General features: G+C 35.1%; 1 protein-coding gene and 1 long non-coding RNA gene across 3 annotated transcripts; one reads left to right on the plus strand and one right to left on the minus strand.

Moving 5' to 3' along the window:
• Nucleotides 1-1,032: 1,032 nt before the first annotated feature.
• Nucleotides 1,033-1,455, plus strand: LOC111378679. Its single transcript, XM_023001907.1, has one exon. It carries the CDS (start codon nt 1,033-1,035, stop codon nt 1,453-1,455), a length of 423 nt encoding a protein of 140 aa, XP_022857675.1.
• Nucleotides 1,456-3,457: 2,002 nt separating this feature from the next.
• LOC111378686 lies at nt 3,458-4,910 on the minus strand. 2 transcript variants are annotated; one of them, XR_002699898.1, is made up of 2 exons: nt 4,567-4,910; nt 3,458-3,844 (listed from the first exon to the last, which is right to left on the minus strand). It is a non-coding gene; the product is annotated as an uncharacterized LOC111378686 (long non-coding RNA). The 2 variants fall into 2 exon arrangements; XR_002699897.1 differs by having other exon boundaries at nt 3,458-3,931.
• Between the last annotated feature and the right edge of the window lie 8,743 nt (nt 4,911-13,653).

Consider the following 13,653-nt stretch of genomic DNA (forward strand, 5'->3'; position numbering starts at 1 on the left):
CCATGATTTTTGAGTTTTTTTTATGCGGGCCACCTCTTGTGCTGATGATAGCCTTTGGGTAGAATAGCGTCTATAGGAGAGAACATGCAACCAATCCTATGCATGCTATGCATAGAAGCCAATTAGGGAGATTCTTCTTCTTCTTATGCTTTCACTTGAACCATGTAACACAATATCTTTTTAATTGGAATGGCAGACTTTGACTTCAACTGTGTGCTTATAAATTATTGTGATGCTGAAGCCGAGGTCGGGGAACTTCAATTCTTGCAAGAACTCCAAGAGGATGTTGCCGAATGGTTTTGATACTGTCGAATATCAGCAATAGATGCGGCAACCTACTATCGGGAACAGAGATGCCGAATTAGAAGATTCCCATTCGCGAGGAATGGACACATGTTCATGCTAGATGCCATGCAATATAATCCTGAACAGTGTTATGCAGAATTCAGGATGTATCCCGTTATGCTTCGTACGTTCACGCATATACTTCGGGACGAATACGGACTATGTAGTTCGCAGCAAGTTGATGTATATGAACAAGTTGGAATGTTTTTGTGCATATTAGCGCATGGAAAAGGCTATAGATAGGTTCGAACATTGTTCAATCATTCGTTGGAAACTATTGGACACTACTTCAAAATAGTGCTCCGAGCTGCCTGCGACTTTGCTATACGTCTCATCAGACCTGATCCGAACTACAATAACGGTGTGGAGCATCACGTACTGAATTTGAACCAGCATCCGTTGTTTGAGAATTGCATAGGTGCGATTGATGGCACGCATGTCAAAGCTATCTTGCCGCAGGATGAACGAGTAAATTTCATCGGACGCAAGGGCATTCCAACACAGAATGTTCTTGCAGCATGTGATTTCAATTTGTGTTTCATGTTTGTGCATGCAGGGTGGATGAGGACCACGCATGATTCCCGCATGTTGGCACGGGCCGTACGTAGTCCCGAATTTGATTTTCCGAAGCCTGCCCCCGGAAAATATTATCTCGTCGACTGAGGATTTGCCCATAGACCTGGGTACATGGCTTTGTATAAGGGTTCATATATATTGTATCATTTTCAGCAATTCTACGATGGTGAGAAAGGTGCCAGACAGAACTTCCGCAACGTGCGTGAGAGATTTAACTTTAGGCATTTGTCATGTAGGAACGTTATCGAGCGCTCATTTGGTGTGTGGAAAACTCGATGGAAAATACTTGATCGTATGCCGAGTTACAATTTCAAAGTGCAGATTGCTGTTGTCATAGCGACGATGGGTATACACAACTTTCTTAGACGGGCAGGAGTTGTGGATGAAGCGTTCACAAGAGCGGAGACGGATCCTGATGCGGCGGAGGTAGAACTCCCGGACGAGCAAGAACAAGCTGCTGTCGAAATTAATGCTCCAGAAATGCAACGAAATGAATGGGATCGCTTTCGCGATTATTTGGCTCAACGTCATTAAACGTGTTTTCCTATAACAACGTAGTTATTGAAATAATGTAGTACAGTTATTATCTATTAGTTTAAATTTACGTCCGTTGTAATGCTATGAGCTCATTTCGTTCGCATCTAATTATTTGACGTTACTTTAGTTTTTAATTGTCAAACTTCCAGAGAACATGAACACAAGCATAAAAAATAAAAATAGAAAAAAGCATAAAAAAAAAAAAAAGGAAAAAAGCGTACACAAAAAAATAGAAAAAAAATTTACTTGAATTTTTTTCTATAAGAAGCTAGGTTTGTGCAAAGTCGTGAAAAAAATGGATTCAGGTCATTTTTTATTTACCTATTTTTATTTTTACACTTTGTGTCTAATTTTTTTTTTTTTTACGCTTTTTGTTCGAAAAAATGTTGACGTTATCGTCAATTTCTCTAGCAATTTGTTTCACGCCTGGAACAATAATTATTTCTAAACTTTGCAATGTGTTGTTGGTGGACCACGTGAGAAATAAAAGGCTGCAAGAGTGGGTATTTAGTCAAATTGGTCTTCAATTGAGGATAGAGAAATGCATGAAATTCTTCCTTTGAATTATGACCGTTGGTGAATTGTTTAATGGAAAGTGTCTAACAAATGTGCAGACCAAGCAACATGCATTTACACATTTTTTCGTCCTTTCCCATCTTCACATGATCGGAGAATTCATTCTTGTGGAGATGAAGAAGGGTAGAGTTGTCCAGTTAGTAATGTTTTACAAACCATGCAAGAAGCTTTTAGATTGTGGGACCACATGATTTGACCTGAAAATCGATTTTCCTGGACTGATAATTTCTACCAGACATGCACTTAATTTGTTTAACTCTCTCTCATGTAGAGGGTCCCACACATGTAAGATGCCGTAATTTTACGATCGTCAGATGCTATACAAGTATCTTTTCCACAAGACAATTGAGGAAATTGCAACAAATATCTACTTTTTATATGGTCAAAATTTATTAAATTTCCAACTTATTTTTATTTAGACCAAAATACCCTCAATAGCAATGAGGACAAAATCATTCATATAATTAAAAATTATATTGACTAATAATAACTTGACACATAACATATATTACTTACAATTAGTCTATGGGGTACAAGAAATACCCACAGAGTTGGTACAGATTTTTGTTTTTACTAAGTTGGAATAGAAAATTCGTTTTTTATTCCCTTGTCAATTGCTTGTCCTTTTCAGTCGTTTTAAATGTATTAAACCCATAAATCAGAGCATACAGATTTTCCTTTGAGATGACAATTTATCCCGTTCCGTTCTGAATGGGGCAAAAAAAATCCGTCCTAATGGGTTGATGGGGTAGGGCGGGGCATAATTCCCCACCCCGTGAATATATATATATATATATATATATATAATTTTTTTTTTTTGGATATTGTTTTTTTGAGTGTTTCTTTGAATATTGATGTTAATTTGAGCATTATTTGTTTTGAATTTTTAAATTTTGGATTTGTATTTTATAATTTAATGGTATAACTCTAAATTTTGAAAATATGAATAAAAAAAAATAAAATTAAATGAGGCAGTAAACGGGGCAAAAAATTGCCCCGAACCCGCTCCGCCCCGTTTAAAGCGGGGTGGGGCGCGGGGGGCGTTCCCGTCCCTTTGCCATCACTAATTTTCCTCTTAACAATTCACTCGTCTTCATTACCCCCCCAAATCTGTAATGCAAGAGGAAGACTAGCCACTCTTCATTTCCCCTAAAATCATAAGCAAGAGGAAAATCGCCCCTTTCTTCGTCGTTGGCATCTGGACCACTGCTCGGCGCGCACCATTGGATGTAGCCCACTGAAACCGAACGTGCAATTACTCTTTGAAGGCGGCAATGAAAAATAAAGGTAGTTGTAAAAGATAACATTGATTCGAGAAGCTATTTTATAGACAGTTTTTTTTTTTTCGATACGTGAATAGCTGTAAAAGATAACATTCCTTTGTGGATCGAAAACCATGAATAGCTGGTTCGCTAACTAAGCGTTACAACAATTCTCAAAATATTAAACTTGAAGAAGCCTACTAAGCATTACAACAATTCGCAAAATATTAAACTTCTGTCCAAAGCTCGAACAACGTCAACAAAATTAAGCGTTGGACATCAAAGACTACTATGACCAAGAAGTTCATACGGTACAAATAAAGCATACAACAACTACAAATTGACATCACCCGTTCATGTCGGTCCCTTCCCTTCCCATCACTTTCTACAATTCCTTTTGCTTTGCAAAATGTAACGTGCAATGTTATGATGACATCTCGTTTCTCGGTAATTCGAGCTAGGCTGTCGAATACTCTTAGCAAGTCTTCGTATTCCTCGTTGCGCTCATGCTTCACCTCTTCGTTTCCTCTCATTCTACTCAACAATTGCTAACGAAACAAAAAATATCAATCAAAAGTAGCTAATTGGCCTTTTCCTATTGGCCACCTTAATGGTCTTCTCTTGCATGTTACAAACTACAAACAAAAATTGAACATCATATCGATCAAAATCACTTGAGTAAATGGAATATAATTCAGTAGTATTATATTCGATTTGATCACGTTGAATTCTGCTGGAACTAAATCTTTTCAGGCTTCTCTTATTTCTTTCCCTATTAGATGTTTTTATAGGAGGTCATGGTGGAATATTTAGTTACAGTACATTATTATTGCTTGTTAGATGTATTCTCTTGTTGCATTGAGTCTTACCACTCACCCAATGTGCGTATAGTAGCTTAACAAAAGTAGGCACACTTAAGCAAAATTCGTCTGGTAGCTTAACAGAAGTAGGCACACTGAAGCATACTCTATACGAAAAACACCACTGTTTATGAAAAATGAAAAAAAACCTTTGCCCGAAAATTTATGAAAATTACCTTTGCCTAGAACAAAATACCCCTCTCTATGAAAAATGACCTTAACAATCAAGCTCAGAAATTTAAGAACGAACTCACTAATTTACGAAGAACAAGAAATTAAATACTTCAAATATATGTCTAAATAAAGAGGAAATAACACCCAAATCATGTAAACAAGTCTAACACAGCTTAAACCATAAATTAACCTTAAATTTGATAAAGCAATGCATAAATCAGTAGATAACAAAATACCTTTGCCCAGCATCTAGGATTCAACTGCCGTCTTCAAATGCTATTTCGACGTTGGGTGTCGGTGGGCTGCCATCTTCATACTACGTCCAATGGTGCCGGTCAGTTGTCCATATGTCGGCGATGAAGAAACGAGCGGGTTTCTTCTTGCTTTGTGATTTAGGGGGAAAGTTTTTGGGGAAAATGAAATCTGGTTTATCAAAAGGGTCAAAGTAAATTGTTAAAAGGAAAATCGATTTGCTTTAATACATTTAAAACGGCTGAAAAGGGCAAACAATTGACAAGAGAATAAAAAACGAATTTTCTATTCCAACTCAGCAAATTCAAAAATCTGTACCAACTTTGTGGGTATTTCTTGTACCCATAGACTAATTGTATTACTTATTTAAAAAAAAGTACAATGTCAATCATGCAATAAATGCTCACTTTTCCCTATAAGTAGATAAATAAAACATTTATGAAATGCAAATTATTACTCTTAAAATGTTAAGAATTTTATGAAACAACGAGAACTCTCATGTGCAGAACGAATCTAAACAAATGAAACAACTTTTAAAATATCGAGAACTTTATGAAATGTTAAAAACAACAATTATTAAACACAATTTATCTATAAAACTAAGATTTCAAAGAAAAATTACCTTTTATCGAAAATCGTAAAGAATCTAATTAACACATAAATTTGGATGAGACTAAATTTCTTGAAATGAAATTATATATTTTTCTTATGAATTCGAAACATATAGTGTTTTTTTTTTTTTAAAAGTGTTGTAATAAAGTAAGGAAAACTTTTAGGTTTACGTATAGAATATTTTATTGTATGAATGTATAGTTGAAAATAAGTATGAAAAATAAATTAAAATAAAGTAAAATGAATCAAGCAGAGGCTTAGTAGATAATGAGTGTGTTTGATTTCCATTTTTTTCAAAATATTTTTTTCTTTTCAATCACACATTATTCAATAAAATAATGTTACACGCAAATTCAAAATATTTTCTTATTTTTTAACCACACATTTTCCATTAATCTACTATTCAAAAGTGTATTTTTTTCAATTTAATGGGGGCTCAAACAAGTCCAATGAAAGTAAATGAATCCATTAGATAATATTAACTAGCATTAATTTAGCTTATTATGGAAGGTACTTTTTCTTCTTCAAATCAGTGACAAATTGAGAAAAAAGAAGAAGGAAGAAATTACTTCATTTTTCATTAAGGGCGTTAGGGTTGGACATGATCTAGTTTGATTCGGTTCTAACGAGAATCGAATCAAACCCGAAATTTTCAGATATTTAGTAAGTGGAACCGTCTATTTCAAATTTAGTTATGGAACCGTTCGGGTTCGATTCTATTCGGTACGGTTTGGTTCCCAAGTTCCACATTATAATTAAAATTTTTAATATTTACAAAACTATATTTAATTCAACTGTTGATATGTTAAATCTTAGCTCTCATAAAATAACGTAGTTTAATTTATGTATCTTTTACGTCTTTCCTTGATGGATTCTTTATAAATTTGATTGTTAAAATCACAGGAAGAGGAAGATAGCGAGTTCACAATAATTAAGAGAGGCGTTGTCGAGAGCTTCAATTCGATTTTTCTAAAATGGTAGAAACAACATTATGGTAGAGTAACAAATTTGGATAAAATTTAGGTCTATTTGATTAAATTGTCTTTGAAATGAAAATTAGAAATAGGCAAATTAGTTTTAAAGTTTGAGCTAAATAACTAGTTAGAAAATTTATTTATAAAAAATAAAATAATTTGACCTATTTAAAATAAATTAATTAAAAAATTAGAGAGATTCTGTTATTCTATTCTTTATCTGAGAATCGAACCAAACCCGTCGGTTCTCCATTCAGATACACGTTCGAGTATTTAATTAAGAAAAAATGTTTGATTCGGGAGTTTTGTCCAATCCTAAAGGGTGTAGTAGACAATTTTGTACCAAATTTGCGAATTTTGCACGACTTTTAAAATTAGACACACTTCATTTGACAAATATGAAATTTGACATTTTTGTAAATTTCCCAAGATAATATTGCTAATAAATATGTAATGATTTAAAATAAAGGTGTTTTCTTTGTAAGGATAATTGCAACAGAGATCCAAATCTTTAAAATATTAGTAAACTTTCATCAAATCTTTAATTTGTTGCAACCATCACTTAAAACCTTTCGAAACATTATAATGGAGGCCCTTTTGGATGGCTTTCATTTAAGTCCCTGTTTGGTTTCCATTAAATTAAATTACATTACATTCCATTTTTCTCTCTCCTATTTTCAACCACACAATGTTCCATAAAATAATATTACACGTAAATCAAAAAAATTTCCTTTTTTTTTCAACCACCAATTTTTCTAAAAAATACTATTCCCCTCATTTTCATTTTTAGGTAATGGAGATTAAACAAGGGCTAAATGTCTGTTAATTGACTAAAAAATTTGACTTTGATCGTCTTTTAAATATTTTTAAAAGGATAAAATAATAACTTTCCATTCTCTCATTAGAATTAGAAAAAACAAAAAAAAGAAAAGAACAACTAAATACTGTATATCTTCTCTTCTCCCAGCCCACTGTCACCTGCTACGGCCAAATCTCTTTCCTCTTTCTTTTCCCTTCCCTTCCCAACTACAAACTCAGTTGAGTTAGCACGGCCAAGAAGAAATTAGTTGGGTGATGGTGAGGGGAAGCAAATTAGTATGGCCAAGAAGAATCCAGAAAACTCCTCCTAGGGTTTGTAGGATCCAAAGTGTCCATAGTCTTCCTCTCATCCCAAATTTTTTTGTAGAAAAATTTGAAGCAAATCGACCAAATAGGTGAGCTAAGAGATTAACCATACCAAAAGTGGTTGCTATGATTCCAGCAGTATGAAGCTTAATTTTTCATAGTGTTTTGAGAGAAGGCATGTGTTTTTGGGAGAGAGATCTCATCATCTGGGCCCCTTAGCAAGAGTTTGTATACAATATTTAGCCTAGCCAAATTCTTCTCATGCCCTTCATAATCGATCCATCTCAGAATTGGAAGAAAATCTCCTGGATTTGAATTGACACTAAGTGAGAACGCTTCATCAATAAGTTCGCGAAAATGCTTTGCCTCCTTACTTTCCTCACTTTCTCCAAAGTATCGCTTCCTAACCTCCATTCTCATTATAATATTAAAGGAAAGCTCTAAAAATAGAGATTAAGTTCAACATTTGCAAACTCACTTTGTGAATTTTCATAGAACTTTTGCAGCAGAAGCTTGATTTCATTTTGTTGTATGGACAGGAATATGTTGAGCGACTCGAAGAAAATATTTCAACTGTAGTGAAGCACCGAAGGTTGCTCCAGTGGTCGACGGGTTGGGGTAAGAGAAGATATACAGTATTTATTTTTTTTTTAATTTTTCTAATTTAATTTTTAAATTATTTTAAAGGTGTAAATGAAAAGTTACTATTTTACACTTTCAAAAATATTAAAAATACGGTCAAAGTCAAATTTCTTAGTTAATCAACGGATATTTGGATGAAAATCGTCCAAAAAGGCTTCCACCGCAACGTTTCGAAATGTTTGAGGGTGATAATTGTAAAAAATTAAAAATTTGGAGAAAGTTTGCTAATGTTGTAAAGGTTTGGGCTCTACTGCAATTATTCCTTGTTTATATTATGGCCCTGTTTGGTAATGATTAAAACTATAGGTATTCTTTTTGTACTATGGCATGTTTGGTACATATTATTTAAAGTTCATTCTTTATAAATTTATTTTTAACCACAAATGTTTTAATAGAATATTAATAATATAATTTTACATTTTAACTCAATTTTTTCAACTTTTTAATCACATGTTATTCAATAAAATCACATTTTTTTTTTTTCAAAATCTATTCCAAAAAAATTACACAAACGTGCTTTATATAGCAAAATGAATCCCAGGTTAGTCATAGTTAAACCAAATAATAGACAAGAATTATTTACTGTATAACCTCGATAATACAATGTGATATAACATATACGATGGAAAATGTGCATAATTATGGACTAATATTATTTATCCAGCCAAAAGAAGACAGTTTGGTCAGTTCGTAGAGGACATTGAATTCGATCATGTATGTTGTTATGACTTTTACATCATCAGCAGTAGGCCCACGTGCTCAAACCAGGTGGCAAAAATCTAGCTGCCGAACCCCTTGGAACGAACCTATGTGGTGACCAAACCCATATTGAGGCTGAGCTCTTAAGGCTGAGCCTCTCAAACAGAGGACGAGCCTGGCAGGAAATCTTTAAAAACGGATCTATTAAGGTGTTTGATGTGACAAATCCTCGCCACAGCCAACCTACTTGGTCAAATCTACTGCTAGAGGCTACAACTTATGGAAATAGAGTTGGACTAGCACTGATAGTTAGAGATTGATTGATGCTCATGATGGGAAGTTATAAACACACGGATGAGGACACGTGTCTTCTCATTTGACGGTTCTTACTCACCCTCTTCTATTATAAAAGCTCACACTTGGTGTCATTCCAAAAGTAATACAAGTTTAAATTTTGATACTATAACTTCACTCTTTACATTTTTTATTTACTCCCAATATTGACCCCCTTTTTTACATTGGAGGATCAGGTTAAAAGTCTTTCCACACTCATATATTTATTTCCAAAACTGACTTGATCGTCATAGTGCGCATGGTAGGCTCCATCCCCACCAGATAAGGTCACGTGTGGCTAACAATTTGTCTCTGTATTCTAGCCCACAACAAGCCCTTTGGGCAACAACATAGGGCCTAACTTTCGGTATTACCAAACCCCCATATGGGATCATATAATCAGTAATACCAAATTTTCTGATGCAGAGGATCCTCAAAGAGGCAACTGCAGAGCATACTTTTGATACTACTTAGATCTTGCTCTTACTTATTCATTCTGGAATTTTCACAGTTGTCAAGACTATGGAAGAACAAAGAAAAGATTTTAGAAGAACATTGTTAAGAGGAACAGACTTTTTATTAAGAAGAGTTGAGCTCGAGATGTCCCTTAATGAAAGATAAGAGCTCCTTATATAGAGGAGGAGCCTCATCATACAACCGACACAAAACTAATAATACCACCAATGACTCATCACTTTTAGTACAATACTTATTACATAAGGACATGACTCACAACTTAAAAGGACATGACTCACTACTTTTAGTACAATAATTTTACAACCATCTTTAAAAAAGTAGAGAATCTACTTTTTTAAAAGGGATTTTATTGCAAACGACAAAATGATTATTTTACACGTGCTGCTGAGTTATCAAGGTGTTCCAAGATTTGCTTCTCGTCCAGGTTCATTTGAATCATCTGAATCAGAGGGGAGTCCATGTTGCTTCCACCAAGGCCAAGTTGTAGTATCAAATTTTTCTTCAAAAAATTTTTCTTCCAGTTTTTCAAGATTGTCTAGGTCTGTTGGATCAAAATCATACGACTGTGTTCTATAATCATATGGATCTTGAGAGTCCTGGAAAACACTGTCATTATAATTTATTTCCGTGTCCAAATATCTTGAGTTTTGTTTGTCTGGATTGCTTGATCCTGGTTTGTCCACGTCCATTTTATCAATTTTCATTTTTTCTTGAAATTCATTCCAGAGATTGTTACGCAGTTGTTGTCCTTCTGGTGTGGTTTCTGGATATTTAGATGTTTCTCCAAGGCATTGATGTGGCCTTCCCAAGTAAAGCTGGTTCCAATGGGTTTTGTCACTTTCCCAAGTAGCAGATGGATAGTGTCCAAATACTTGTCCAAAAATTTGGCATCATCCTTCTCTGTGTTTCTGAATGTCTTGTTGAATCTTGGTTGCATAATCTAGAGGTAAAATTTCCCATGGAGCATCATCTTCTATGTCTGGCCAAATTTGTGGAGGAATTGTCTGGTTGATTTCAGCCATTTTTCTTTGAAATTCTCGGAACTCCTTTGGATACCTTTCCCAATCTTGATGGAGATTGAAAGGTTGGACTGCATACTCCTTGACATAAGAGAAGTGTTCATAAGAACCTGTTTCTGTAAAATATCCTTGCCGTTGGAAAATCAGAATTACAAAAACATTGTTAAAAGTTCAAATAAGTACCACAGAAAACAAAGTAATTCCTTTGAAAATTTTGAAACTGCTTGGTGTGTGATTATATGGAACAGATTAAAAAATGGATAATCTGGATGAAATTCAAGACCACCAAGAGTTTCAATTCCTGTTTGCCTGATAACAATGGACTGGTATTTTAACATGAACTCTTTGGCTCGGGAATGGAGGGTTTTGTCTCTGATGAGAGTATTAAGTTCTGGGGGAATTTGTTCATTTTGAGAAAGCAAATGAAAGGGAAGGTTCATCATACAGATTACAGGGATAGTTTGGGAGTGAAAAGCTTTTGGTCTGGTGAGTAGGTCTGGAAGGAGGTTGGTTTTTCCCTTTATATGTTTGACATCAAAGTCAAAGTTTAAAAACCATTCTGCCCATCTGAGTAGTTGAGAATTTGGAATTTGTTTTTGTTTGAATGAAAGCATTTTAGGGAATGCTGACATGTCCATTTCAATAAGAAATTTGTGTCCAATGAGATGAAACTGAAATTTCTCAATACCACGTTTTACCGCCAAGATTTCTTTGAAAGTGGAATGATAATGTTTTTCTGCTTCTGAGAATGCTCCACTTTTATATCCACAAATGTTTCTTTTTTCCATTTTTCTCCTCCAATAGAATTGCTGCCCAATATAGATCACTTTCATCAGTTTGTAAGATCCTTTTCCCGTTTGTAGGGATAGATAGAGCTGGAAGTTCTTGCACCTTTTGTTTGATTTTTCGGACTGCTTCTGTTTGTTTTGAAGACCATGGTGGTGCATCTTTTTTCAGTATGTTCTGCAATGGTTTGATAATAGGAGTTAAATGATCAACAAAGTCGGCCATGTAATTTATAATCCCAAGGAACTGTTGGACTTCTCGTTTAGAGAGATCCGTGTCTGCAAACTTTAACAATTCCTGACCAACATGTGGTTGTAATGAATATTGACCATCTTTAATATGCATGCCCAAAAAATCAATTTCAGAGACTCCAATAACTATCTTTTTCTGAGAAAGCATTACTCCAAATTGTTTTGTCAGGTCAGCGAATTGAGACAACAGTTGAGAATGAGAATCGGCATCTTTCGAGAACAAGAGAATATCATCAATATAGATTAATGCTGACTCTAATATTGGATGATAAATTCTTGTGATAGCCTTTTGGAACAATGAGGGGCCCGTCTTAAGACCGAATGGCATAACCGTCCACTGATAGTGGTAGTTTGGGATACAGGAACCTGTCGTATGCCTTTCTTCTTTCTTAATTCCCAATTGCCAAAATCCCGCTTTTAGATCAAACTTTGAAAATATCCGCGCCTTGGACAGACTGGCAAATAAAGTTCTTTTGTTTGGAAGAGGGAACTTGTTATCAGCAAGGAAGTGATTCAATGGTTTATAATCAATCACAAGTCTCATTTTTCCACGAACTTGTTCACTTCTTTTGTTGACATAAAATGCTTGGCATGCCCATTGAGAAGTAGTAGGTTCAATGAGACCTTCATCTTGCAATTGGCTTAACTCTTTGGTTGCTAACTGGAGGTGTTCAGGGCTCATTCCAATATGGCTGGCTTTAGTAGGGTTAACGTCTTCATTTCTTTTGAAAGGTAGGGCTATGAAAAAATCTGGATTTTTCCATAGAGGGTGAGTGCATTTGGTGAGAAAATCTGGGTGAGAATCTGCACAACATTCTCGGATTAATAGGCTTGTTATATCATCAAGGCTGGTTATGGAAAAATATGTGGTTGGCTGTATGTATGGCAGAAAGTAGGACTTGTATCTAAGGCCATTTGGAAGAGGAATAACACGTTTTGCCCACAATTGTCGAATGATGTCAAAACCAATTACAATATCCTTCCCTGGTAAAGATGATCCAAGTAACTTGTGTGAGACATTACATTCAGGAAAGAACTGAAGCGTCACTGGCGTACTTATCAACTCTGTTGAAAAATACTCATTATTAGCTGCCTGGAATATTTGCTGATGTGTTTTCCACATGTTTTTGGGAAGAATGGCTGGATTTAAGATTGAACAAGCTGCTCCAGTGTCAAACAGACCTGCAACTGTGATTGGTCTTTCATATTTTCCTGGAAATATTTTGACTTCAATCATCGGAACTGGAAGACTAAGATTGATTACTTGCATTCCATAGCATTCCTCTATACTGTCATAGCCATTAGTGCTCTCATCATCGGAGTCAAATTCTAGTACGAAGACAGTTTCAGGGGACTGCTCATCTTCTTCAGAGAATACCGATTCAAGGTCCGCTTCTTCTTCCACTTTCGTTGCTGCATAGATTTGGTGTAAAATTTTCTCCTTCTTTTTGTTGGTACAATTTTTTGCAAAATGGCCCTTCTTTCCACAGATAAAACATCTGTCTCCCTTTTTCTTTGTGAATTTCCTTTTAAAATATCTTCTTCTTCGAGGAAAAGATTTGGAAAATCTTTTGTTCCGAAATTTGAACCTCCTCCTGTGGAATTTCTTCTTTCCTGGACAATCACAACTCTTGTTATCATGTCGGCACTTAATCTTCAAATCTGGTTGATCACACGCCTTTTCAAGCTTTTGTCCTGTTGTACTGATGTCTTTTAAAAACTCTCTTTGATTGCAGAGTTTTTTCAAGGTTCTCTTGACCCAGTTGTGAAGCTCTCCAAATGAATTGGTTCCCAACGATTGTCCTTTTATTTCAATCATTTTGAGTGTCTCTTGACCAAGAGGTTGTGGGATGGACTCTAAGTAAGCCCGCTTTATATTTGTATCGTCCATTCCACCAATGAGGTAGTATCGCCTGGCAGCATTGTGGAAATGTTTATCCAGATCTTTAGGATTGTAAGAACAACATTTCAATTTGAAGAATTCTTCTCTTGCAATATCCTTCAAATGATCCGTCTTTCCACAGAATTCCCAATATAATGATTCTATGAAAGCATCTATTGTTGGGGAATTAGAATATTGAATCTGGCGATATTCTCCAAGAGCATCATACCAATCTTTTAAAAACCCAGTGATTCTTGCCAGAAAAGATTTT

Source organism: Olea europaea, unplaced genomic scaffold (genome assembly GCF_002742605.1).
Source record: "Olea europaea var. sylvestris unplaced genomic scaffold, O_europaea_v1 scaffold1852, whole genome shotgun sequence".
In the NCBI taxonomy this organism is placed as follows: Eukaryota; Viridiplantae; Streptophyta; class Magnoliopsida; order Lamiales; family Oleaceae; genus Olea; species Olea europaea.

Bases quoted from the DNA above. Each gene is read 5' to 3' on its own strand.
- LOC111378679 (XM_023001907.1), top strand. From the start codon at position 1,033: ATGGCTTTGTATAAGGGTTCATATATATTGTATCATTTTCAGCAATTC.